This window comes from Ochotona curzoniae, unplaced genomic scaffold (genome assembly GCF_017591425.1).
Source record: "Ochotona curzoniae isolate NIBS_2020 unplaced genomic scaffold, NIBS_Ocur_1.0 scaffold_3835, whole genome shotgun sequence".
In the NCBI taxonomy this organism is placed as follows: domain Eukaryota; kingdom Metazoa; phylum Chordata; class Mammalia; order Lagomorpha; family Ochotonidae; genus Ochotona; species Ochotona curzoniae.
Window position 1 is genome coordinate 15,452,385 of NW_024467114.1, and position 27,820 is coordinate 15,480,204.

Below are 27,820 nucleotides of genomic sequence, written 5' to 3' on the forward strand. Positions count from 1 at the left end.
TGCATTTCAAAAGTAAAAATGACCTATGTGCTATTTTACATAAGTAATTTTTAATGAACACTATTGCTTTCCTTTAAATAAACGGTAATCATTTCACATGGTATAGATCGTAGGTAACCTGACCACACAAATATCTCTGTGCCAATTCCCAGAACACTAGAATGACTCGGAGCTTTCATTGTGAGGATTCAAACTATAGCTGAAATGCATGACTAAAACGCAGCTTAAGCATATGTCCTGTGACACAGGGGAAGGCAGCTGGAAAGCCCTGGAGGGCCAGGAGGGAAGGGCGAGCCTACCTGAGTGCGTGCTTTCTTGCCAAACTTGGCTGACGCTCTTGCAGCATTTCAAAAATGTTTGGCTGGCGAAGAAATGCCACAATCTTGTCATTATATGCTGAAACAGACAGAAGCGCAGAATTGTGGTTGAGTATGAAGCTCAGAGGTAATTTCCCTGATGATTGGAAAATGGGCACCTGATACCAGGATTGGTGCAGCAGTTTGAAGGGTAAGGAGCAAACTTAGCAAAAAACATAGAAAAAGAAGTTAGCTCTTGTGCCTTTTAACATGTGACGTGATTGCATCACTGCATTTTAAAAGATGAAGCAAACAGTGAACCAGATCTAAGTTAATCATCTCTAATTTATCAGGAACTTTGGTGATCAGTCAGCTGTGTGAAAAGGTAAAACAGAATAAAGCAGCTTTCTGAGCAAAGTTGTTCTCTCCCTAACTTTTCTTGGTTATTCTACTATGTTTCTCATGGCAGAAGATCCTTTATGAGTTCACAGAAATTCTTTTCTGAGCACTTGGCACTTAGAACACTTGACCTGTAGTTCCCAGCACTGATAATGGAAATACCTATTATTTAGACTTCCTTAACCTTATTTCTCCTGGTATGAGTGGCATGAATTTTGGAAAAAGTTAGTAAAGGTTACTGAGGAAGTTTCCCCAATATTTGCATGAAAGAGGGGTAAACATTAGAAACCACCTGTACCAATGATAAAATTCTCTCCTTCAACGAAACTGTGAGGCTGGAGTGAACAAATCATTAAACAGGAGGGTTTGCAAGAGTGGTGTAGGAAGAGGGAGAGAAGAAAGAAAAGAAGAAAAAAGAGGAGGAAGGGAAGGCGGAAGGAGAGAAAGTGGGAACAAAGGGTAGGGGAAGGGATGAGTGGGCTGTGTCACAGAGGGGGAGAAAGACGACAGAATTTCGAAAGCTGAAGGATTCATGATGAGAAAGACAAGGTTAAACCCTGGGTATCCAGGGACTTAAAGAAGGGTGATACCTACCCAGTGGCAATGATTCATGTTGATGCTGGCTGCGAATAGCAGCTACCAGGCTGTGTCCTGGCCGGGCCAGTAAAGAGGCGCCTCTGTTTCTGGAGACTTCAGAGGCCTAATTTAAAAATGAATGTAGAAAGCATAGAAATCTGTCATTGATTTCAGATAGTCTCTTTTAAAAACTATTATTTTTTTCTTGACACATTCTATAAGCATAGGGATTCTCCCTTCCTCCTAACTCATCATCCCCACTGCTTCCTCCTATTATAATAGTACAGTCCTTCAGCAACAGTCATAAGCCCCAAATTCTATTATTTAAATATATCATGGCATGTTAGCTATAGACAACGGTAGAAAGTCTAGTATCCTGTTGTCAACATATATTTAATAGTTTCATTGGAAATGTCCATTTCATTTGGAAGTAGAAATGCATCCTACACTGTATCTTCACTTCCTGGTATGCTGGTTTTCCATTACACAGTCCATCTGTGAGGATGTATGGATACACATGTTTACCTATATATCTATTTAACTTGTATCTTGCATGAAGGTCACCTTTTGTCAGAATATCTGATATTTGTCCTTTTGGGGTTAGTTTATTTCACTGAGCAAATTGGTCTCTATTTAGGACCATTTTGTTGCAAATGGTAGAATTTCATTCTTTTTAATGGCTGAGTAGTATTCCATGGAGTAGATGTACCACAGTTTTTTTTATCCTGTCCTTTTTGTGATGAATAACTAGGTTGTTTCTATGTCTTTGCTATTGTGTATTGTGCTGCTACAAATATATGATTGTAAGGTAATTTTATCATATGCAGATTTTTACTTCCTTTGGATATGTTCTCCAAAGTGGGATAGATCCATTTTCAGTCATCTGAGCACTCTCCACAGTGTCTTCCATGGCGGCTGCACTAGCTTGCATTCCCATCAACACTGGAGTAGAGCACCTTTCTCCCCACATCTATGCCAAAAGGTATTGTTAGTAGATTTATGAATGTAGGCCAGTCTCATTGGAGTTAGGTGGGACTTCAATATGGTTTTTATTTCTATTTCCCTAATAGCTAGGGAGCCTGAGCCCTTTTCTCATATGTCTATTAGCCATTTGAATTTCTTCTGAAAAATGCCCGTTTACTTCCTTCGCTCATTTCTTCACAGGGTTGTCTGCCTTATCATTGAGTTTGGGAAGCTCTTTATAAATCCTGGATATTAGTCCCCCATCTATTGTGTAGCGCTCAAAGATTTTCTCCCATTCGGTTGGTTGTTTTCTTTCCTTTGCTGTACAGAAGTTTCTTAGTTTTACCTAGCCGCCTTTTTTTAATTTGGCTTTGACAGCCTGTGCTTTTGGTGACTATTCTAAAAAATCTCTACCAATGTCTATATTTTGTAGAGTGCTCTCTATGTTTTCCTCTGGTAGTTTGATGGTTTCTGGGTATAGATTTAGGTCTTGGTCCATTCAGAACTTATTTTTACATAAGGTGACAGGTGGTAGCCTTGCTTCTTACTTCTGCAGGTTTCTAACCAATTGTACCAATGGCAGTTGTTGAAGAGACCAGGCATTTTCCCTGGGTTATTTTCAATTCTCTTGTCGAAGACTAGTTGAGTGCACTCGTATGGGCTCATTTTGGGATTCCTGTCCTGCGTGTGCTAGGTTACACGCAGCCCTGGAGGGTGCTAACTTTATCCTGAGTAATGTCTCATAGCAACTGAATACAGACTGGATCTCATGTAAACATATAGCACCACCATTTTCCCTTTTAACTATTGAAAGATGACTAGAAGACTGAATTTTCCAACTGAAAACCCAAATTATTACATCACTGAAATTTGCTAGTACTTGATCCATTTGGTCTGAGATTCCTAGGAGACAGAGAGAGAGACCGAGAGAGTGAGCGAGCAAGTGAGAGTGAATACAGGTGTAAATGAGAATTGCAGCTATTCTATGACTGGGTAAAACCCAGTTTGCAGTAGGCTCTATTTCAGCACTTTCTTTTTCTTTTGTGTTGATAGCCTTAATCATAACTGTAAATGTGAAAACTTCAAACACTTAGCTCCCTAGACAAAACAAACTAGTTATCTTCAGAAAGTAGCTGTCAGTAACTGGTAAATATGTTTCTCCTTGACATTGCCTTTTGGAAATGTGTATTGCTGGGTTTATCTAAAGCTTTGATTGAAAATTGCAGGTTTTAGAATACCTCTGGGTTAATAATCAACCCAACACTCTCTGAAAACACTGGAGGCCTTATGATTAAGAAAAATTTAAACTTATCAAGTTCAGAGTAAAGGCCCAGCTGACAAATCTGCATTAATCTCTAGAATCCTGTGTTTTCAAAATGTGGAACATCACAGAATGAATTTCTTCTGGGAAACAATAAAGTTCAATAGTAAGAAATTAATGAATAAGAGTTTGTATAATTTCTATTTTTGTAATGTATAAATATATTTTATTTCTATTAGAGAAAATATGTCTTCAACAAAGTCTTCAAAATTAACTCAAGTAAACAAGAGACATCTGTGTTTGAGTTGTTTGATTCAATTATTAAAAGTAAAAAAATGGGTAACAGATAATGCACAAAGAAAACTAGAGTTAAGTGATGGTAGAGTCTTCTGGCCAAATAATGTGGAAGAATCTTAATGGTGTGAAAATTATCTGCAACGTAGCATAATGACATACCGAAACACAGACAATAAGATCTAATTGTCAACTTTTGTGGATACCAGGATGTGTCTCCAACGAAAACCATATTCAGTCTCTAAATTGTTTCCTTTCCATATATCTTTTCCATAATCGCTGAACATTGTTTATAATCAAAAAGCTTACTGACAAACTTCCAATCAAACCTGCAACCAAGAATGAATTATATAGAATTAAGAGGAAATCTACATATTACCAGGAGCAAGGTAGCAATTACTCCTCTCAGGACAAACTTCATTAATGAAGACTCCTGCCTGGCAGTAGAAACAACGACAGGGTTGTTGGCAGCTGAGTCCCTGGAATGTCTCACCACAAGGAACTTCTGCCTTTACATATCTTTTAAATTTTCATTTCTATTTGAACATAGAATTCTTATATCAAAACTGATTTTAATTATGTCTTTAAGTTCAGTTTACATAAAACAATCAACTGTTAGGCAATCCAGGAGAATGATTCATTTTGGTGTATGAAAAATATCGTTCTCTAAAATATAGTCTACGAAAACTGCTGGAGCTCAGTTCCTATTGCTTATAATACACGTGGCAGAAATTTGTGGTCTATGGCCATACCTCACTTACTGTTCTTGACATTCATATTTCTGCCAGCTTCACTGTAATGGCAAACCATATTATGTTGGTGTTTCAACACTATTCTCAGTTTGTCTACCAACCTACCACCCTGATGGTAGTTCACTTTAGGTGCCAACTTGACTGAAGTAAGGGATAGTGGCAAAGCATTATTTGTGGATATGTTAGTGAGGGCTTTTGAGTATTGGAATGGGCAAATAAGTAGGGGTAATGTACTCGCCCAGAGCAAGCAGGTGTCATCCAGTTTGTTGAGGACCTTAATGGAGCAAGAAAGGCAGAAGTAATGTAAAGTTAGTCCCTTTTCTTGAGCTGGGACAGCCGCCCACATTCTGTTCTTTGATAGCACCATTCTAGCTCCTAGCTTTCAGGCTCCTGGGCCTTCAGTGTAAAATAGGAGTTGCATCACAGATTCCTGGATTCTTGGGTTTTCAGGACTTAGATCGAGCCCCCTACCAGCCTTACTGCTTCCATAGCTTGCACACAGCCTCGTGTGGGATTCCTCAGCCTCCAGAACCAAGTGAGCCAATTTCCCAACAAATCCCCTCATCTCTTTATCCATCTAGCTAGACAGCGTATTAGTTCTGTTTCCCTGTAGAACCCTGACTATTACAGCACTCCTTTGCCTTTTTCCTGTTGCTTACACTGTTACGATGACTGGTGAGACAAAGGGCACCACTGGCATTTAATGGGTGGAACACTTGCATTTAATGGGTGCAACGGTAGGAGTGAAGCAATCTCTAAATCCTATTTTGAGATGAAAGTCATCATGTCACCTTTCTCATCCTCATGCAATGAGTTCATTGTTTTAAAGGATTTAAAACTTTTATTTGAAACACAGAGTTACAGAGAGAGTGAAAAGAGAGCCAGAGACGGAGATTTATCTGCTGGTTCACTCCCCAAATGGCTCCAATGGCTGGGGTTGACCTAGGCCAAAGGTGGGGGCTTAGAACACCTTCTGGGTTTTCCAGGTGGGTGGTAGGGACCCCAGTACTTGGGCCATTTTCCACTGCTGTCCATGGGATGTTTGCAGGGAGCTGGATCAGAAGTAGAGTAGCCAGGACTCAAATAAGATGAGAATGTCACAGGTGGAGTTTTGATCCACGAAGCTGAATGCCAGCCCCTAAGGGTCTTTAAAAAGTCCTACCTTCTTTGTGTGGCATTCAAAGCTTTTCCAAGCAAAGCAAGTCAGAACTTGCTGTGCAGCCATAGATAACTAGTCGCTACATCTCTACAGACTTTTCTTCATCTCACTCCTTTGCTTATGCTGTGCTTGCTCTCTGCAGGGCTGCCCTTCCTCCTTTGTACCCAGCTACATTCTACCAGTTTTCAAGGGCTAGGTCACGTACTTTACATGAAAGGATACCTTTCCTTGCCCTGCTTTGAACTTCTGTGGCACTTGTCCTAACATTGCTCTTGATTTTTAATCATATTCTGATGTCTTGTGTTACTTAACTGTGTATTTATGACCTAATTTCAAAAATAGAACCCAGACTTCTCCAGGGCAAGGACTGTCTCCTCCTTTGTACTCCACAGTGCTCATAGCAAGTCACAGACTTGTCTGTATTTGTAGAGCAAAATCACATCCCAGGGAAGAAAGCCAACATCTCTCATCCCCCTTTTCCTCTATTTTTGAACCAGACTCACTCTCATGTCCCCATTCCCTGCACAGAGGGTCCTCACAGTAGGAGGGACCAGATATTTGTTTTCTTAGAGGATGGCTCTTTTGATTTCTCTAGTGTGCTGCCTCTGGATCAGATGTCCTCTTTCTCCAAGCTTCACTCTATGTGGCTTTTGCCCTTGTGTCAATATAAGACAGAAGAGAGGAAATGGGCAGACACATGGAAGACAGAAATGCAATTAGCTGATGCATTTGGGAGTAGATACTCTGGTAAGTAGACCGATGGCTGCTGCACATTAATACATCAAATGCTAGGATCTTTCTGCTAATTCTTGGTTAATGTTTATGGAACAGCGTCAGCAACACTGATATTAACTGTATTTGGGCTCTTCAATCACAAAACAGCAAATACTTTCTGAAACAGGTAAGGTAAGTGGAACCCATGTTCCCAATCCTCTTCTTTTAATTAGAAAGGTTTTTAATATTAATGCTTTCAGGTTACTTTATTGTAAGTGTAAGAGAATATCTTTAGGGGGTTCATCTAACATTGGATAATCAAAATCTTTGTTTTATTGATGGTGAATCTGTTCTATTCAGTTTCTTATCACATGCTAACTGTACAGGATAATTTCCTGTGTCAACACTGAAAATGCTAAGCAATATGGAAGAATTCAGAAAGTCCCCAAATAAGTCAAAAAGATATTTCTAACTTGGTATAAAATTTTGAACTTATTCACTATATCATTAAGACATTATAATCACTGAAGTGTTACAAGAGTGTCACCCAGGAGAGGGGCAGGCATGCTGAACTGGGAAGGTGGGGCACTGTTTTCTTTAGTTTGATGAACAAGTCCACATGAGAGCTACGTCATGCTGAGGGTGGGATGTTACTCTCCCACATGTGGTCACATGCACACATTACGTGTACAAAGAAAAAAGACTGTCAGGCCATTATTCCGGTGCAAATGTCACGACACCAGCATCTCCTAGCAGAGTTCAGGCTTGCATCCCAGATCCTCTGCTCCCGGTTCAGCTTCCTATTCATGCAACTTGCAAGGCACTGGATAGTAGCCACCCACAAGGGAGAACTAAATGGAGTTCCTAACTCCTGGCTTCAGCCTGGCACAGCCTCAGCTGTGGTAGCCATTTGGGGAGTGGCACGCAGATAAAGATCCCTTTCTCTCTCTTACTTTCAAATAAACAAACAGGCCTTTTAGAAGAAGGATATCAGCAGCATCCTAGGCCAATGATAACGATCCCAGCAAAGCAAACTTGACTTTATAACACTGTCACAAGCCCTGAGTACCCTCAGTTGGAAACAGTTGTGCCTCTCAAGGGTGCTGAAGACTACTTCTGAAGAGATGGCACACAACTAGTGCCAAACCAACAGGAACAATCTCTTCGCTGAAGATTTGTTTACTTTCTGGAGGAGACAATTGCCAAGTGGAATCAGCATTTTCTCAGTTTTTCCCCAAGATTTGCTCTGTGACTTTCCCTGGAATCACTCTCTGTGGAATAGGTGTGGACTTCAAAAGTTCATGGAAGGTTAGAATTTATACATAAGATTATTTTGATGGAAACAATTTTGAAAGCCATGGGTAGTTTTTCATAGCATACATTTCCCATCAATTTCCTGAAATCTCTTTGGATGTATCTTCCTTTCCCACCACTCGTTTCTCCCTATCCTTTCCCTCAACTTGCACAGGCTACTTTATGGGCAGTGGTTAATACGTCCATCCCTCCTGAGATCATGGTGGTGTGCATGAGGAGAAAGCACAGTGACCTGGGAAATGCCCATCAGTGCACAGAAAAGGGGCATTGCCTCATAATATTTTCTTGGAACCAGTTTGAAATAGAAAGAGCTACATTTTGAGATTGGGCTTGGAAAGGGAGAACAGGAAAAGGGATTGGACACAATGTTCGGCAAGAAGGAGAGGCTCCAAAAGGAGGGACAACTTGGCATGATTTGGCAGAAAGCAATCATGGGTAGGTAGTGCAAGAAGATACAAAGCCGGGGAGACCGCACAGTAACACAGGAATAAGGTATTCAAGCAGCCCGGTTGATTTCCCCAGCTTTTAACCCATGTCGTCTGTTTGACTCAAGTCTTTCCCGGGACTTGACAGCTCCAACCGCATCTTAGTCTGCTTTACAGTTGTTAGTAGTGACGGTTACACTGGACAAAAGTGCAGAAAGAAGGCAAGCAGACAGCAGCGTAGGGTGGCTGGGGGTGACTCAGTGTCATCATGTACCGACTGACAGGGCAATATGTGTACAGTATAGACACTTAACAAGTAGGTCTCTGTCTCTACCTCTAGGAGGTGGAGTGGCCCTGTGAGCTCTAGGGTAGGGGGTTGGAATGTGGGGTGTGGGGAGCATACCTCTCCAGCACTGTAGCTCCGGAGTCTTTGGAGATGCTGTCGGTGAGTCAGATGATTGGGAAGGCGACCGTTCTGGAGAGGGATTCGGGGGTCGATGAACGTGGTTGCTCGACTATTGTGGTCCACAAAAAAAGACTGTAGACAGACCATGGGGGCGGGGAGAAATAACACAACACTGCATGAGAGTGGGGGCCAAAATGGTGTCAATAATAAAATCCTTATTGCTGTCCAATCCCCCCAGCACCTGTTAAAACATATTCAAAACTCTTCAAGCTAGACAGGGACTGAAGAACTGTGACCTGCTTGCTGCATAAAGCAGTATCAATCACTGATAAACACCTGACCTTGTGTGTTCATAGTGATTATAACACACCACTCAACATACAAAGTAAAGATGGCAGAGCCTTTGGTGATGAAAATAATAATTCATGCAGCATTTCATTCACTGTTATGATACTCTTTTGACTGCAGAATGAACATTTTTTTTTCTGGGAAAAAATAACTCTGAAAGGATAAAAATATAGAAAGATGCCTAAGCCGAAGGGTAATCATTAAAATATGCTGATGTTTTCAAGTCTTTTGTTTCCCTAGGCACATATACAAAAATGTATCTCTCCACACCAGGTTCTAAAGTTTTATTATAATTTTCCATATGATCTATTATTATATAAAGATTCATTCAACACATATTTTTAAAAGGTAGAGGGTATTCAAGTTTGATAGATGAATAATAATTTCAGCACCCTTCAGTGTTGAGCACTTGGCTTTTTATCTGTTTTTGAGGATTTATTTTTGTTTAGAGCTAACAAGAGAGAAAGTCTTCCATCTGCTGACTCACTTCCCAAATGGCCATAACAGCCAGAGCTTAGCTGATCCAGAGCCAGGAGGTTCTTCCTGGTCTCCAAAGTGGGTGCAGGGGCCCAAGAACTTGGGCCGTCCACTTCATTAGCAGGGAGCTGCATCAGACGTGGAACAGCTGGGACACGACCCAGCATGCATATGACACGCTGGCACTGTGGTGGGGGGATTAGCATGCTATGCCATTGTGCTGGTCCCTAGCATGCGGCTTTTTTAACTGTCTTAAAATAACATTTCACTAAACACTACTCCATACATCTCTGATTTGTCAGTATGCATATGCCCCAATACGTGGCAAAAGTTGGTCATTAAATTTGAAACTACCTCTTCATAAAAGACAAAACTATTACTTTTCTCTTGTAAAACTTCTGCATCATGGACCTGCCCTTCAGGCTCTCTTTGGTACAAAAGGTAACATTTGATGAAGACATACTATCCTGACATGACCTCAATTGATGCTAGATGTTTTCAGATGTCACCAAACAGAAGTAGCCAAAGAAACAAGAAACATATTTAGACATTTTCCTGGGAAGTTTGAGTTTATAATTTGCAGTATCAGATGTTATTGTAAACATTTTTTTAGAGAGCCTCAAAAATAGTCATGCAGGAAGTGGCTCCGTTATGGGAATCAAAAATATGCCTCCCAGGGACAAGAGCAAACCATCCTCCTAACAGCACGGGGAGTAACGCGTGGCTTGCAGGGACATTTCTTGAGATAGACCCCACTCAGACTCACAATAGGGTGAGTGTCAGACTGGAGCTAAAAATGACATGTCCCCCAAACTGCTAGATAACTCAGAAAAGTAATCCTGGTGGTGTAAAGAATGTGAGTAAAGAATATGAATAATGCTGAGAAAATCCAAAATGCTCAATTTCCCAATTTTTCTTGGCGTGAAACTGTAAACACACAAACATGGATTAAATTAATAAATATTAAAGGAGACTTTGTCATTGCATGTATGAATGTCCTAGAGTTTTTCACCATTTTTGTCTGCATTAGAAAAGTTACAATTGGTTCATGAAATGCTTTGTGGCATTCCCAGCTTTTCCTGAGCCTGGGGGTAGATCACTGGGATATCTTGGACTGGGTAAGTACTTCATGGATGTGTTAATGACTACAAACCTACCCAAGTTTTTAAATGTCTCAAGTCATTTTTTTAAAAAAGAAAAAAAGCATAGATATGCAGTATTTCTAAAATATTACTCATTTCTTCTATAACATGATCACAACTGGGCCCATGAACTCAAGTCAGTGGTTTAACCCCCAACATTCAATGTCAATAGTACTTGAAGGATGCAAATTGAATCCAAGGTTGGTGTTTGGAAGTTGGGCCTATGAGAGGTCACTGGGTTGTTAGGGTGGAGCTCCCATGTTGAAATCCTGGAGATCTGATAAGGGACTGTGTGGACAGACCTTCATATGCCTGCTCTCTCTCTGGCCACTTGACACCTTGTGCCACATCAGGACTCTGCTGGCCAGGACACCATCACCAGAACCCAGACCGATGGGCCTGACCCAATCTCAGGCTGGGAATTTCCAAAACTGTGAACCAAAGTAAGCTTTCTTTATAAAGTCAGTTGCGCCAGGTATTTCTAGTGATTAAAAGCTAACCTCAATCTAACACTTTTATAACCATGTACATTTTTAATTCCCTTGTTTCGATCATCTCATTTCTCATTTCTTGATTTTATCATTTTTCTTAGATTATATCTCAATATAACTCTCCCATTATTTCTTCTAATTATTTCTAATTATTCTTTTCCAATTTTTGACTTCCTATTTTTCAAATAAATGTTGAAATAAATTTCCGCCTTAATTGCTGTTGGGTTTTACTGCTGTTTTTAATTCTGAAACAATATTTTTCTTGCTTGAAACTAAAAGTTCCATCACTAAACCTTTGAGTATAGACTTCCTGTGTCCCATGTACTATTAGATATTGCTCGTCTGGACTTTCAATAACTAATACTTATATCTAAATCCATACTGTACTCCAAATCTCAAAGTCTTCAAGGTCACCGTTTTGAATAATTGTTGGCAAATACTTCATTGTTACAGTTGTATTACTTCATCTTCTTAAAATAAACACTACTGGTAACAACTCTTCTGTATATAGAGTTTGACCAGTCTGTGTACTTCACACAAGCGAAATCACATGATGATGATTCTTTTCTGTCTGCCTTTTTTCCCTTACTACAATGTCGCAGGTGTTAGTTATTTGCAGGGTCCAGTGTGGGATATTGGAATAAGTTCTTACAGCAGGCATCATCCACACTGCATCACTTACTAGAATTTCACTCTTTGGAGCTGATCATTATATGTTTCTAACATTTTTCATTCTTACATGTTCTATGTTTAACAAAAGAATATCGTTAACACAAATTAAAACCCTGATTGTTTTGCATATGTCATCAATTAAGCTGACTGGATATAAAAATGTTTTCAACTATGGCTATATTTCCTACTTATCTTTTTCTTGCATTTAATGATATTTTTCTCATCAGTATAAAATTACATTTATTTGAATTATATATTTATATTAATTATGATTTTATATATTATTCCTTTGGCCTCACTTAACAATTATGAATTTTCCTTTGTATGATGTTAATACATTGCCACTGATTTTTCTGTTATCATTGCTTCCACATTCTATGAATATGTATTCTTTGGCTTTTAAAATTTCTGAGTCATTTATTTGGAATGTCTTTTTATAAACTGGGTCTGTTTGCTACCAGATTTGAAGTGTTTTCCATTTCATAGGAAAGTTGATCCTATTTCAGCTATTGGCATAACTGTTATGCTTGGCTTTATTTCTGTTATCTTGTTTTTATTATTTCCATTTTCTTTGTGGATAGTTTCATGTTTTGTTAGACTCTATCTTGTTTGATTTTATCTTTTGTAGGAATTTAGGAGAGAGCAGTCTTGTCTTAAATGGTATAAACACTTGTCTCTGAAGTGTGTGGAATAACTATATTTAGCCTTTGTTTTTCCAATGACCTGACTGGGCTCCACGTGCCGCTGACCAGGAGCTCGGCACAGCCCTCCTGGCTTGCCTCCCTCTTCTCATTCGCTCATTGTTACAGTACAACCTGAGGATAGATATTGACCCATACTGTCATCACGTAACCATTCTGGTTTTATTGTCCTTCTTTTATTGTGCCATAGCTGGGATTTTAAAACTTTTAACAGAAGTTAAAACTTATAACAGAAGTTATATTTATGTATCTATATTTGATTGATTCAAATACTTGCCACTTTTGTTTACTCTCTGCTATCCCCACTTCGGGCACGTTGATTCATTCCGCAGTGATCTTTCTAGACGGGCTTTGGATCAGGATGGATCAGTCAGGATAAATAAGCAGTGGGGAAAGCTGTGTTGTTGCGCACGAGGGCCTTTTCTAATGTCTTTACTCATGAATGGCAAGGTATCTACTTACAGGAATTTGAACAATTTCCTCATCATATCCTGTACTTGCTGCTCTATGGATTTTTATACCTTGGGTTATGGGTGGAAAATTTGAAGCTTGTCTAATTTTTATTCAGTTGTATGTGACTTTTTTATCATGACTACATATTGATAAGATTTAAAAAATATTTAGAGATATTTCAATAATATATTATTCTAACAATAAGTCTAATTAATCTTCCAACCTGAATACTTTTGGATCAGCAAAACTTATATTTAATATTGAATTAATACTTATTTTGATGTATATTAGCATTTAATACTTAATTATGATTGTTGTATCTATTTCTGGCCCCTTCTTCAGCAATTTCTGTAAGTCCTTTATTCAACAGAGATTTACTGAGTGGCAACTATGTGCCAGACACTGTTCTCAACCTTGGGGATTCATCCATGAACAAAACAAACATTTCACCTTTCAAGAAGTTTAAAATCCTGCTAGGAAAAAAAAAAACAGATAATACAAAGTGAACTTGATGTGTAGGGTGCATGGTGGGATACGTCGCTGGAGGACCCAGGGAAGGTTAGGGTATTCTATCGAATAGCTAGGGTAGGTCTCACAGACCTTTCTCTTGCCCTCATTCTCTCTTTGTCTTTCTGCTTATTTCTTTGTGGCTTCTTTCTCCCTCTCCTATCTTTATGCTTTGTGGACTGTTTCACATGTCCAAATTCTCTATTTGGATTGATTTTCCACAGTGTCAGTTTTGCTATTTTACTGTGACACTGTGACCTCTGCTTTTCCCTGCAATGTTAAAACGATGATTTCCAGTCCACTTCATCAGGTCTACTTCATTTCAGCTCTTTTTCTGTTTGTGGTCTTATCCTCTTGCTTGACAGGTGACAGGCGCTCCTACACCATTTGGGGAATGAGGAACAGAGACCTCTAAATGTGTCTTTTCATTTTCTGAAGTGAAGTCTAGTTTCTGGGAAACAGGTAGACTTGCCCTTCCTTTAACAGTCTATTTATTCCTCAGTAGAGGCTGTGTCAGGCTCTGAGCTGGAGCTACAGCTGGAGGACTGTCTCCTTCAGCTCAGACCTGAAACAGCTGTGGAACCCTGAGGCCCTTTCTTGCAAAGTCATCTCCTTTCTCAGACCTCCAGATGCTGGGCCAGGTACCAGTTGGCTCTATGTCCCAGTGTTCCATGTGATATAGCTCTGAGTGCTGTCTCTGTACCCCTGGGGGGAAGGCCAGTGCACTGGAACAGATGCAGCAGCCATGCCATCCTTGCTTCTCTGCCACTGCAGGCAGTGAAAGTGAAGGTGTGCACTGAATGTGTAGATAAAACAGGGATCAGACTTGTCAGGGTGAGGAGCATGTGGATGACTTTGGTATTCTGGAACCTCCTGCATGCAGCTGTGAGGATGGCGTCGGCATGGTGGGTTACCATCACACCATTTCTCTCTCTCCTGACTCCTGTGCTCCCGACTCCCTGTCTCCTGTGCAGAGCATTCTCTCTTGGCTAGGGGTCCAGCCTGGAGGACAGCCCCCAGATGCTTTCTCCATAGATTCCCACCTTTGGGGGCCTTGGCAAGAAAATAAGCTTTTTAGTTTCTTTCTTGTGCTGCTGTGCTCTTAGTGTATTTTGAACATCTATCTGGGCATTAAGAGGATGAACAGCAGGTACTGCGCATCTGTGTTGACATCATCACAATTACCACCTTGATTTATTCCTTACATGGGCTTAAGAAATCACAAGGCCGAAGCCAGCATTATTATTGCTATCCTAGGATAATCAAACTGAGGTTTTTAGAGGGGAAGTGATATGACTTGCTCTGAGTTATTGGTTTTGTATGGGATGGACCAGTCCTTATCAATGAACCGCTCTAATCCTATTTTACCTACCATCCTCCATTGTTCTTCTATGGCCAATTAATGTATTGTGATCATTTCTATTTATTTTTTATGTTTGTAAGATCTATTTATTATTTTTATTGGAAAAGCAGATTTACAGAGAGAAGGAGAGACATGAGAAAGATCCTCCAAGTGGCCTCAATGGCCGGAGCTGAGCCAATCTGAAGTCAGGAGTTTCCTCTGGGTCTCCCACAGGGGTGCAGATGCTATTGAAGACTATGAGAGCAGGTAGGTACCTCCTAGCTCCTTTACATTTTGTTCTGGTTCTGGTTTATTTCTCACACAAAACTGTATCTGCAGACCCTCCACACATCACTACCCTTTTGGTAGAGAGAAGAACACAAGTGAGTCCCAGGGAGCGGGTTCTGCCCAGGATGGCTTTTCTATTACACAAGGCTCTCCTGGCAGTTCAACCCCAATTGCAGGGGGCTGGCTCCACGTTAGTGAGCTCATTCTTGCCCTGCGCAGTGCCCACAGCACGCACTCTCAGGCACACTGAGGCATTCATGGAAGACGGATCCATAGCCTGCTGGCGACCACAATGCCTCCCTGGCTCGTTGGCTTTGCAGGGCTCCTGCAGTCAGACAGCCTTGCTGGATCTTATTACCCTCACATGGGAGGGGTTCCCTTCAGGGAAGTTCACAACAAACCACCCAAGGACAATTCCTTAGTGAATGGTCTAGCCTTTCCTACAAACACACTGCCATAAACCAATGCTTAGGAAAAACCATTCTCACGTTGGTGGACTCAGTTGGGCATTTCAAGCTTGACCTTGAAGGACTGGTTTGGTCACAACACAGGCTAGGGGGCTCCAGAACCCCCACCCCTGTCAAGCTGTTTAAAGGAGAACTGAAGGAGTATTAGGCAAGAAGTGGACTAACAGCACCACCTCCTTAACCAATCATCTATACTTAAGGACTAGCATTTGCAGAGGAAATCTGGCTTCAAGTTCCAAACCTAAATTTTCAAAGATGAAGATATCAGTTTCAACTGGGTGTGATTCTTGCCTCCCAGAGGATATGCTGTGTTGTCACAACCAGGTGAATGAAGGCTACCATTGCCATCCAGAAGAGAGTAGGAATACTGCTCAACAACTGGTAATGCAAATCCCAGCACAATGCCCAGGCTGCGAGACTTGAATGTGGAAGGCCAACAAAAACTCATCTCCAAGGCCCACAGACCTTCCTTCTGCAATATTCCTCCTCTCCACACACACACACACACACACACACACAGGCTACACGGACCTTTCCTTGCTGGTCTGTCTTGATCTCCCAGCCTCGGGGCAGTTCCAGTCGAGTGTCTGCGAACATGTTGATGAAATTCACCAAGTCCCGATTGTGCTGGTAGCGTTCGAAGTTGCGGGCATCCCGGCGGACTTTGAGAATCATGTGCTTTAAGCAGGTGCTACTGGTGAAGGCGCGGTAGGCACTCTGAGACAGGTGTGGGGGGGTTGGGGTGGAGAGCGGCACATTAGAAGAAACTCAGGCCTCTTGCAATTTGAGCAGCTCAACAAGACTTAGTGCGTTTAATAAGAACTTGAGATGAAGGCCCCAAAGCAGGATGTTTTTTTTTTTTTTTGCTGAGAAATAAACACACAAGCATATATCTGCCATCCTCATCCTGTGTGCCTTCTTAGCAGCCTTGGACACAGCTGCCACTCCCTGAATCTCAAGCTCTCCTCCCTGCCTGCGCCTGCACTGGGTTCGCTCGTGCCTCCCTCATGCTTCCTTCGACCTCTCTGAGCACAGCTCCTTTGGCTCCTGCCTGGCTGGCTCATCTTATGCAGGAATGGACCTTCGACACTCTCACCTGTCTCACACCGAGGATCATTAAGGATTTCAGGAGAGAATTTAGAGCTCTATTAATCGTACAACGCCTATGTAAAAGCTTATATGTGTGGACAAGATGGGAGGAGGGTAAGAAGAGATTAAGCTTAAAAGCTTCTTAAAGTGCTGAATGACACTTTTATGGACATTGGGCTGGGTGTGTGTCTGTGTGTTCAAAGGAGAGAACAGTGTGTGACCAGAAACAGTCGGCCTGGTGGCTTCCATCAGCCCAGGACACACTTGTGCCTCGGGCTAAGTACAGTGCTAAGGATGCTTTGCCTGCTGCAGCTTTGGGCTCCCTCCTGCAGACTTCTCAATAATAGCAGGTTTCTTACTCCTCCCTCAACTACAACCCCCTCATTCATTCAAACTTGTACACCTGCTTGTGCGTGTCCAAAGCAGAAACTGCCCAGTCTTTCTGGAGGTGCTTGAGTACAGAGGAGCCAGCACACTACGCACTGACTGGGAAGCAGCTGGCGCTGCTCGCTGCTCCTGACCGGAGCCTAGCCTTAGCCAGAGAAAAACGCTGTAAGAGACTGCACAGGAGCACCTGGTGCTGCAGCCTCACCCCTGCCTCATGCCAGATCCCAGGGCAACCTGCTGCCTCAGGTAGAAGCTCTGTGCTCCCATCCAGGACACTGCTGGGTGCTGGGCTTCCGACTCCCTGATTCCTCTGCCTCTCTGACAGCTCTCACACTCAGCTGTGTCATATCCTCACCCTTCTCCCTCCCCACCACCACACACACCTGGTGTCTGGCAGTTCCTGGCACTCCTAGGACACTTTGTCCTGTCTCATTACTTGTTCCTTTCACACTCTGTCCCACTCCCTGAGACCAGGAGTGCTTACTGTCTCGTTGCCACCTGATGTGTCTTTGTGATTCTAGAAACCAGATCTGAGCCCAACCTGCAGACGATGTTTATGGACTGAAAGAATCAACACAGTGCTGCCTTACCCGAAAACGTACTTCCCCCCACAAAATGATGCAAAATGTTCTATGTAAAAATCACGTCAATTTTAACTTACTATATTGGAAATACCAACAGAAAGAAATGCATTGATTTATCTAGAAGAAATCAACCTTAACATTTTTTAGGAAAAACAATTTCATGAAATGTTTGCAGCTGAAGGGAATTTGGCAACTTCTCCATCTTGCTCTTTTTGAAAACTGGAACAATAAAAACGTGTGTTTGTTTTCCAAATCTCTTCAACTGATAGTCACAGGTTGGAACCTAATAAAAGCCCAGAGAGGCTTTTCCAGATCCAGCTTTTGTGCTTTTGGGAAAACTCACAGACAGAAGTACAGGTTGTCTTCTTGTATGTCTCGCCTGGGGAAACATTCAGCCCTCCTACGCTCTATCAAATGATTTCACACAGTTGTGTTTGGGTCTTGGCCTCTGCCCTTGGAGCACTCACATAATTGGCATGCAGCACGGTGAAGAACTCAGGGTTGGTGATGAACTTGACCGCTGGGGACTGGAGCAGCAAGGTGATTTTTTGTGAGTTCACCGGAGAAAGCGAGCCTTCTCTCCTGAGATCTGCAAGGGTGAAGCAGAAGCCAGAGGCCATGGGAGAGAGCAAACCCAGCACTTCTCCCTCCATAGCACAGTACCCAGGCCTCCACCCACGTGGCAGCCTGCCACCCTAACAGTGATGCCAGCAGGTGGCAGATCCCTTTATGGAGAATCGTCATTTTCTAATGGTGCTCCTGTATGACATCAGCTACTCCTGCAACCTCTCACATCATCTTGTTTCTGTCTCGATGACTTTTTCCTTGTTCCTTGACAGGCTGCTAACTGTGGCTGTGGCAGACGGTTTCAATGAGGCCACTGGTTGGGAAAAACAGTTCTTCCCTGTTTGCTTTGGGACTGTGAAGCTCTTTCCCTCATGGAATCAGGGCTGGTCTGGTACCTGGATGGGACCAGTAGGAAGTGGTGGGAAAGATAAGGTGTCAGTTTTGAGTCAGGGCTTCATGAGGCCTGTGTGTCTCCACTGTCTCTCCTATATCCCTGCCATTGCCACCACCTGCTAGGACAAGTGTGGGGAGCAGGGACAAGCCAGCTGGGCTGGGGCCATCTCAAACCTGGGAGCCCACAGCCAACCCAACAGCTAAGTAAAGACAGTGTGGTAGCCCACATCCTGAGGAGCCGCTCTGAAGCTCAGTTCAGATACCCAAGCTACAGACTTGGAAGGACAAATGAATGACTGCTTAAGTCACTAAACTTTGCAATGGTTTGTTAGACAGTCAACGCCAACTGAACCCATTCCAAACTCAAATACTTTTTCTTTTCCTTTCTTTCATGTTGCCAAAGGAAGTAATGATAGAAAAATCTCAACTGGTTAGTTAGCTTAGTTAGTATATCTGGCAAAATGAAAGAAAGAGAGGCAATCAGAATCGCTGTTGGAACTTTTGTGTGGATTTGAAAAGAAATCCCTTGAAATTGTCTACTTTTTGCATTGTCACAAAGAGCTGAGACCTGGTGCGAAAACAGTGACAAAGTCTGCTGGCCTACAATTCCCTGAGTCGTCTTTCAGCAAATAATCTGCTTTGGTTTAACTGACTCTAAGAAGAAAACTGATTATTGGGGTGTTACTATGATAATATTACACCATTATAGGTATAAGAGGGACACCACTCAGGACTTTTGACTCAACCTTGACTGAGATCTACTCGGGTAGAATCAAGCAAAGAAACCCAGGTCCAGGTGGACATCTACTGCAGGTCGATAAGATGCCATTGGATGGCGTGCACAACCCCAGGCTCCTCCCTGGGCAGAACTGGCTTTCTTACTATATGCAAACCTACTGTTGTCACATGGCTCATTTGAAATGGACTTTGGGATTGCACTGTGTGACTCGTTTATGAGTGGAAAATCTAAGACATCAGCAAATCAATTATTTTGCAACAAATGATTAAGCCACGGAAGACTGTGACTTGATGAACAAATACCATAGCAAGCTCCACCTCATCCCCAGAATTCATATGCTTCTGTGTGTACAGGTCCCCAGGCAGGGGCGGCAGCTGTCTCCTCACTGAGACCCTGCTGTTTCCTCTAAGCCTCTAAATCTCAACTCTTGCTCTCTGTTGTGGGCAATCCCACGGCACGTGTCTGTCTCCACTACCCTGGTCCTTTGTTCCTTTACTGCCTTTATGCCAGGGTGTCTGGCTATCCCACAAAGTAGCATAGGGACACATATACTTTCACACAGCCACTGGATGCAACCCCAGGAGCCTGGGGACCCCTTCTCCAATACCTAGGCTGGACTGGCATGATTCGGCCTCTGAATCACTCCCTCCACCTCCTGCTGGCACTTGTTCACAGCTTTGGCTGCCAGAATCTTCTTCAGGCCTCTCTGTTGCAATGGTTCGCTGAATATTTTGATACCTTTGCATCAAAAAACAGAAAGGAATGAGTTAATGTTTGCTTATATGCTGGGGGCTGATGCTTTGAATCAGGTAATTGGAGAAATCTTTAAAACGTTGTTTTGAAGGTAAAAAGAAAGTCTCAAATTTCCATAAGTTGACAAAATAATCAGAAGACCCTAGATGATTTGATTTCACCTTGTTGGGTGAAATATGATAAATTTCAAGTATGGTGACTTTTAAAAAATCAACACAAAGAATAACCAATCTTGCAAACTAGCTGAGCCCTGTTACGTAAAATCAAGCTATGTCTAAGACAATGTTGGAAGTCAATTAATATATTACAACTTAGATTTTTAATTACCTCTACATTTTTGTACTAAGGTTACAAAATGAAATAATAATGCTATCCATTTATTTTTATTTGATGGATAATTCGTATGGGTGGCAAAGGTAATAGAAATGTTACACCTGATAGCATGCTGTAGACAAATAATGTTTCCTGCTTATTTGAAGGTCCTTTTGTTTTTTCTTTCCAATTTGGAGATTTGCTGGCCTTTCTGATACGTGTGGGCTCTGCACTGGACTTTCAGATAAGTGTGAGGACACAGACAAGTAAGACCTCCAAGATATCTGAGTTTTGCAGTTAGTCTATAAGCTTGCTGGAGAGTTGGTCTGGAAAGGGCATTTTCAGGAACAAAAACTGTGCAAAAGCAGGGTGCCCTTGGGGAGCTCTGAGAAGTTTGGTGGGGTGATTGGATGCATGGGCACTCAGCATGGGGAGGAGACTCCTGCAGACAGGGGCAGGATGAAGCCCCACAGGATTGGGATGCTGTTATCTGGGGGCCAGCAATTGAACCTACATTCAGTTTACCTATAGAACCTGTTAAATAACACATGCTGGGCCCCAGCCAACTTTCTCATGCAATAAATCTGGGGCAGGGCCTGAATATCTGTATCTGAGTAGTTAAGGGATGTGATGCCACTGCTTGAGGAATCAACTTTGAAAATCATTGCTTTGCTGCTAAACAAGAAAAGCAAGGGACAGGTGCATGTGAACTTAGAATGATCATTCTGCATCCCATATCAGAATGCCTGGGATGGAGCCCCACCTGCACTTCTGATCCAACTTCCTGCTCATGTGCAACCTGGGAGTTAGCAGATGCTGGCTCAGGTACTGGGGTGACCAGGACATGGGAGTTCCCAGGACAGAGTTTCCAGCTCCTGGCTCCCATCTGGGAGTATTTAGAAAGTGAACCGGCTGATTGAAGGTCTCCTTTTGTCTTTAACTTTGTGGCTCTGCCTTTCAAGTAAATAAAAATTTTCCTAAGCCTCATTGCTCTTGAAAGCTGTTCTGTCAATTTCATGTTCCCCCAGGGGCAAGGGTCCAGCCGTCTAGTTCCTTCAGATCTGCTTTCCTGCCTCCAAGTAGCGTCCCAAACCCTTTCTCAAATGGCCTCCCTTTTGCCTAAGATCTCTCAGCCTCTAGCAGGCAGCATCCCTGAGGTTCCATTTCCCTTTTGCCAAGACACAAAAGAAACTGCATAAGGGGACATTTCAAGAAAAAAAAATAATTCTAGTATTGGTAGTAAGTCTACAAGGAGACTCACCAGCAATGGGTGTATGCCTGTATCAGGACTGGGGCAGAGGGACAACATGAAGGCCAAGTTCACAGTTTCCACTTAAACCAGGCAGATAGGGATTTCAGCACTGAAAAGAGCTCAGGTGAAAGAGACGATGTGGATACAGAGATGCTGAAAGTACTAGTCTAAGCTCTCCTTTAGTTTAATTTTCTCTCAGGAGGTTCCTTTAGCTAAAGTAGTTGCTGTGAGGCATCTCCAATGAAAATCTATTACAATCAAGAAGGGGAGGAGTAAGGTGCAGAGTGAACATGAAGCTAGAGGCAGGGATATATTTTAATTTTAGGTCTGTGGGAGGGAGGGTGTGTAGAATTGGCCCTGTATGGCCTTTCTGCTGGCACTCAGTAGTTCAGCTTGCTGGAGGGTGCTGTGGGTCCCTTGGAAGCTGCCTGGGGGGTGGCATCCTGACCAGGAGTGTGTGTTTGGTGGGGTGGGGGTTGTTGCTGTTGAAAATTCCAGAAGCCTCTGCTGAGACGATTCTTCAATGAAATGGAGTAGACTGTGTTTTCCCAAAGCAGGTTCACAACATCTTTAATCACACATGCTCTTTCCAACTGTTACTAACTCCCTTTCAAGAAGCAAAACCTACATTCCCTCTTCTGGGAAGATCTCAGGTTTACCTTGGCTACTATGCTTTCTGTGGCAGACTATGATGGAGCCCCAGGGCCACATTCTGAGGGCATGCATCCACCTGGGAGATTCCTGGACAGGTGTTCTGGCCAACATTCATAACCAAAGACAGCAACAACCTCTGGATATATGAGCCTCTAGTCCCAGTCACCTCCAGCTGAGAAAGAACTGCCTAGCTAGGCTCAGTTAAGCCAGCATTGTAAGAAATAATGTTGGCGCTTGTTGCTACTTAATGCCAGTGTGTTTGGGGTCGTTTGTGACAGCAATAAACAGCTGGAACCATGATTGGACAAATGTTAAACTGTAGCTGCTCCTTCCCTTCTGGAAGCTCAGTGGCCACAGCAAAGAATGATCGGGAGCGATAAGATCTTATATACGGATGACAATGTCAGCAATGCCACAGCTTGCTTCCTTTGTCCTCGGTTGGATGTTGGCTATCTCATGCCTTCTGGCTCAACAGCCTCACCCCCAGGGATTAGAGCTGACCCCTAAGCTGCAGGCGTACTTGGGGAGGCTGGGCACATGGTGACTTGTGGACCAATCTCTCAGGACTGCAACCTCAGAGGCTTGGAAGAAAGTCAGAAAGCTGCCTCTCTTCTGTTAGAAGAGTTTTCCATCAATGTCCTCTCTACTATTCTTGTAGCAAAAGGTTAAACACTCACAGCATATAAAGAGCTCATAGAAATGGGTAAAATATTCTAATACTTGTAAAGCCAAATAAGAATGAAACATTTTCCAAACCAACCATCCAACCACCCAACCAAGGAACAACAAGAGAGCTCAAGGACAGAGAGCTCACATGAGTGGAGCTACAATTATCCAAGAAAAGTTTATGTAAAAACTTGAACTCTTTCTGTAAGAAGTAGAATATGAGCACTGGCAAGATGCCAGAAGCATTTGCTGAATCAGCAGACATAAACAAAAGGTAAGATGCACGTGAAGCTACCATGGACCCTCTGAAAATAGGCAGTGATCTAAAGTGCCATCTGTCTCCCCTGACTTGCTCATTTGGGCGAAGAGTCCTAAGGAAGCGCTGTTATAAAGACACTCTTAGTATTTAACAGACCATTGCCAGCCTCATCAAAACAGTGTTAAAGGCATTAAGCAAAGCATTCAACAAGATGAGAAATAAAGCTAACTGAATTATAGCCATTAATGGAATACTATATAAGCACTGAAGGTTAATCAGAGGATAATGCAGCAGTATGAAAATGCTTGTAATATAGCAAGTAAAAAAAAAAAAGTCACTGTAGAATCATACAAGATTACTTCCAAAAGTTCATAGAAAGTGCAATTAAAATGTGTGTTTTGCTACAAAAGCTTTTTAAATTCACACATGACTTTTCCTTAATATGTAGCTCCATGAATTTTTCGGCGAGCCCTCATACGCATGGATTTTTGACACCAAAATAAACTTATCATTGAATTTCATTTTCTACCAACTTTTTCTTGAAACCCCCTCACATATTATTGTTATGTGAGAATTGTGCATGCTTATGGGAGTTGAACGTGAATGTATTGCTTTTAGAAAGGTAAATTATTTGGGTAGAAGAACTGTATGCCATATTTTTGCATTTAAAATGCCAATTTCCTTTAGTATTCTAATAATTTCTCATAAATAGCTAAAAATGAAACTGAAGGGCTATTTAGAATAAGATACATATTAATATTTTCTGCTTGCTCAGTCACTACCAGTGAAAGTAGAGCTAATTCTGGATATACTCAAAGACGAGGCATTCACTTACAGCAATCTGATGCTGATTCCTGTTAAACTTCTGCCACTATACAGATGTCAGGGTGGATGTTGCTACCAGGAAGAATAAAGTCAGAGAAGGGAGACCCTCACATGCGGCTGCACACTCAGGATGATGATGTCACTGCAGGGGATGATGTCACAGGTTCCCCGGGGAGAATTCTGGGAGAGAATCAGAGTGTGCAAAGCACTCAAGCCAAGCCACAGGCTGAGGAGACATGTTCCAGGCAGCAGGCAGAGTGAAGGATGCCCCCACAACGGAGCCAGAAAGGCCTGAACAGGGTCACCTATTCAGCTGACCATGCCAGCCTCCATGTGGCCAGTGTGCACCCTGCACACGTCCTGCAAGAACACGGTGGACCTTCACCCCCACTTAGCAGGGACTCAGGACTCCTTCTTACAATACCAGGAGATATTTTCATTTTCCTATAGGATAGTGGTGACTTTAAATTTCTCCTGGTGAGCGTAAGTTATCAAACAAACAAAAACAACAAGAGCAAAAACAAAACCTGTATGTGTGATCACCTGTGAGATGGATGAGAGATTTGCAGTTAAGCTCTGTGGCTGCCGTTAGCATACTTAATTACCGAAAATTTCACATACTCAGAAGCCATAGGTTATGAGAAGGAGTGATAAGCCTAGATACTTAGTTGAGGTTAACTGGTATTTCCAAGGTAGGCTTTTTCACAAGAAGTAAGCATGTTCTCAGGTTGCTAAATTCCTTTTCTGTCTACCCAGATGGATGCTGCAAATACATCTTTGCACTCAGCAAAGCCTGGGTGTGTCACCCAGCATGCTCAGCTCCCCTGGATGGCACAGGAATGTCTGTGAAACTTCTTGGGGGTGGGGGAGCTGCTTCCACAGGGACTTTTAGGTGACATAACATGAACCCCTGGATGTTTCCAGACCTTTATGATTTAGGGCAAGGCGTTTTCTTCTGTTTCAGATTAGTTGCCCTGCTTTGTTTAGTGTTCAAGAAGTACCTCTTGTAGATTTAGACTGCTGGGACTCTCCTCTATCAGTGTACTGAACAATGTCATCCTACCTGTTCTGGCAAGACAGGTTAGGCGTCAAACTTGAGCCTAGGAACTGCAGCAGGGACTCTACAAAGGAGCTTGCTGAGTCCTCTACATTTGTAGTGAGAGGTGATTGGTTGCCTCAGGAGGCAGCAAGTGATGATGCAAAGTAATTGGATTCCTGCCACCTGTGCGGGAGACCTGGATTTAGTGCCTGGATCCTGGCTGTAGCCAGGTACTGGCTTGTTTGTGGGCACTTGGTTATGAAACCAGCAAATGGGGAATAATCTTTCTCTCTCTAGGTGTGTGTGTTTGCCTTTCAAATATACAAAATGAATAAATAAAAATATATTCTAAAGTATTACTATGAATATACATATAGCGATTATGACAATCAGGGTAGAAATCTACACAGTGATTTACAAAACAGCTTTTTTTTTAGCCTTCAACACTCTCTGGGAATATTCTTCACTGTTTGAATTCTATCAATTTGAGAATCTTCTGATGGAGAAGGACCAGTGTTTCTGTGAATATTTTTGCATAACATTCCTGGAAGGTTCATGAGACACCGAGATCCTTGGCAATACTTGGGAGGAGGAGGGGGTGGGATGGTGCATTGGTTTCTGGCTGGGAACCTCTGTTTAACAAGCCTGGGCCATGATCAAGATCAGAGCATTTCTAATCTGGAAGTGACACCTGCTCACTAGACCTGTTCTCCTGCTCCTAATTCTAGACCTGAACGGGTTTCTATGATGACAGTGAACTCTGTCAGCTCCTTTCCTGTCACTGTGGCTTTTAGGAGCTCACTGCATACTGATCACCAACCGCCTGTTGAGTTGCTCCATCTGCTGGATGGATCCTGATCGCCGCATCCCATCCGGAGTGGCGGCTGCTGTCGGACGCTGCCAGGTGGTCGTGCGGTTCACGTGGTCCACATAAAAGACCCGCCCGTGGCTGTCAATTCGAGCTTCCCAATCTAATGTTTAATGGGGGAAAAAAAAGGCAAGAAGACAAATCAAGGACAAACAACGGACCCCTGAGAAGCAGACACCACTTCTGGGCCCTCTACAAGTAGAACTCACCATTGGTTTGCTGCGGAGGCGGGACATCACCGTTTTCACCTAGCAAGGTTTCTGGGGGGGGATGGACTCAGACATTCCAGAAAAAAACTTCTCATTTCAGCTTTCTGGATGGGGCACTTTAAATAATCATTGTGGTCCCTTGAACACAAACTATCCCGAAACCTCAGTGCCTTGAACAGAACAAGTCTAAACACAGCAGAGCAGTCTTTCTTTAGGACAGTTTTGGGAGACTGGACGTGAGCCATGTTTAGAGCCGACACTAGGCCGGAGCACCTTCTCCTCTAACTCTACCAGGGCTAGTGGAGGGCACGGTTCTCACATTAAAGTTAGCTTTGCCTTTTGACTTAAATGCCATATTTGCAACTCCACTAACTTTTAGCAAACTTACTAAATAGCCTTCCCTTTGGAGATGGTGAATAAAAGAATTTGATCCCTGGAGCTTCAGCACATCCTTTCGATAAATTATAACCCTACAGTATGTATTCAATTACCTGCGGCTGCCAAATATTTCTAAAGCATACCAATGACCACAGCTAACAAACACCCAACTTTTAGACAGCTCTTGGCTCCTAAGTAATCCTTTCAAACAGCAGGGGGAGCCCAAGATAAGGACAAGTTTCTTTGCTTCCCAAGCACGGAACAACAACAAAAACCACACAAAAACTAAAAAGGTAGAAGCAAAGATGATCCACTACATGATACATGTAGGGAACAGGCGTGGTGAAGCACATGAAAATGGCCTCCAAACGGAACAGGCTGGAAGTAATGTGTTCATGTCTGAGCTTAATGTTTGGAAGCAATGTTTGCTGGAGAGAAACGTGCAATGCTTTCACAGTTCCCATGTGAAAACATGGAACACATGGCAGTATCATGATAGAGTTATGCTAGGAATGTATTATACTAAAAAAAAGTGCAAAAGCAAAAATGTTTGTTAAGAGGAAAGACCCACCTGTGAACAAAAGGAAAGCTATAGCTTTGGAGAGTAGATCGGTTATTGACAATTCTGTTGAAAACTTACCATTCAGGTAATGACATAGCAACTTTCAATTTTTTAATGAAAAAAAAATACACATGGTTTATTTCTGAGACTTAAGTTTATGGTTTATCTGTGAACATTATGGGCTGTGACTGAGCTGAGGAATTGCCAAATAATGCTCAGTGGAAATCAAAATACTAGAAAACTCTGAATTGTAATTTAGAAGACAAACAGAGGAAAAGTGTAAGGAGAGTGTGTGAATGTTTGAGTGAAATGTGCATCTAGGGGATCAAGGCAGCAACTCGTAGGTGTCAATGTTAATTAGCTCACTTGTCAAAATGTATATACCGGTGATGACTTTGTTATTAATCTTGATCACAAAATACTGAGATTTCAATGGCTGTCTAATTAATATTAGTAAGTGCAATTGGAAAAAAATTTTCATTGAATCCAAGCTGACTGCTGTCACCTTTCATAGTACTGAGTTTGCAGCTATGAAATTCAACTTGAAAAGACCTCCTCTTAGCACATTCTAGGAAGCAGAAGTGAGGCCAGGAGCCAAGGACATGGAGCTGAGGGACACACCTCCCCTCGGGGCGGTGGCACTGAGTGCCACACAGACCGAGCTGCTGTCCCACAGGATCTCCCAGGGGAACACTTAGAGGACGAGGCCACGACAACAGTGCCTCCTCCCCACCTGTTTCCTTATTTTCAAGTCACTCACAGAAATGCAGGGCAAACCACACAGACAGGACACATGGTGTTAATCATCTACTAATTGCTGAAAAATTAGACACTTTT

At 42.5% G+C, this 27,820-nt stretch overlaps 1 protein-coding gene across 2 annotated transcripts in view; it reads right to left on the reverse strand.

The window, feature by feature from the left end:
* The window catches only part of HECW1 (HECT, C2 and WW domain containing E3 ubiquitin protein ligase 1), a 273,623-nt gene that overhangs the window by 52,988 nt on the left and 192,815 nt on the right, over positions 1-27,820 (reverse strand). For both annotated transcript variants that reach the window (XM_040964952.1, XM_040964953.1), the window contains 7 exons: positions 25,787-25,937; positions 19,814-19,944; positions 17,975-18,096; positions 15,979-16,164; positions 8,557-8,691; positions 1,290-1,395; positions 300-396 (listed from right to left, as the gene is read on the reverse strand). In XM_040964952.1, the coding sequence (XP_040820886.1) occupies positions 300-396; positions 1,290-1,395; positions 8,557-8,691; positions 15,979-16,164; positions 17,975-18,096; positions 19,814-19,944; positions 25,787-25,937 (928 nt within the window). The remainder of the gene's footprint in view (positions 1-299; positions 397-1,289; positions 1,396-8,556; positions 8,692-15,978; positions 16,165-17,974; positions 18,097-19,813; positions 19,945-25,786; positions 25,938-27,820) is intronic.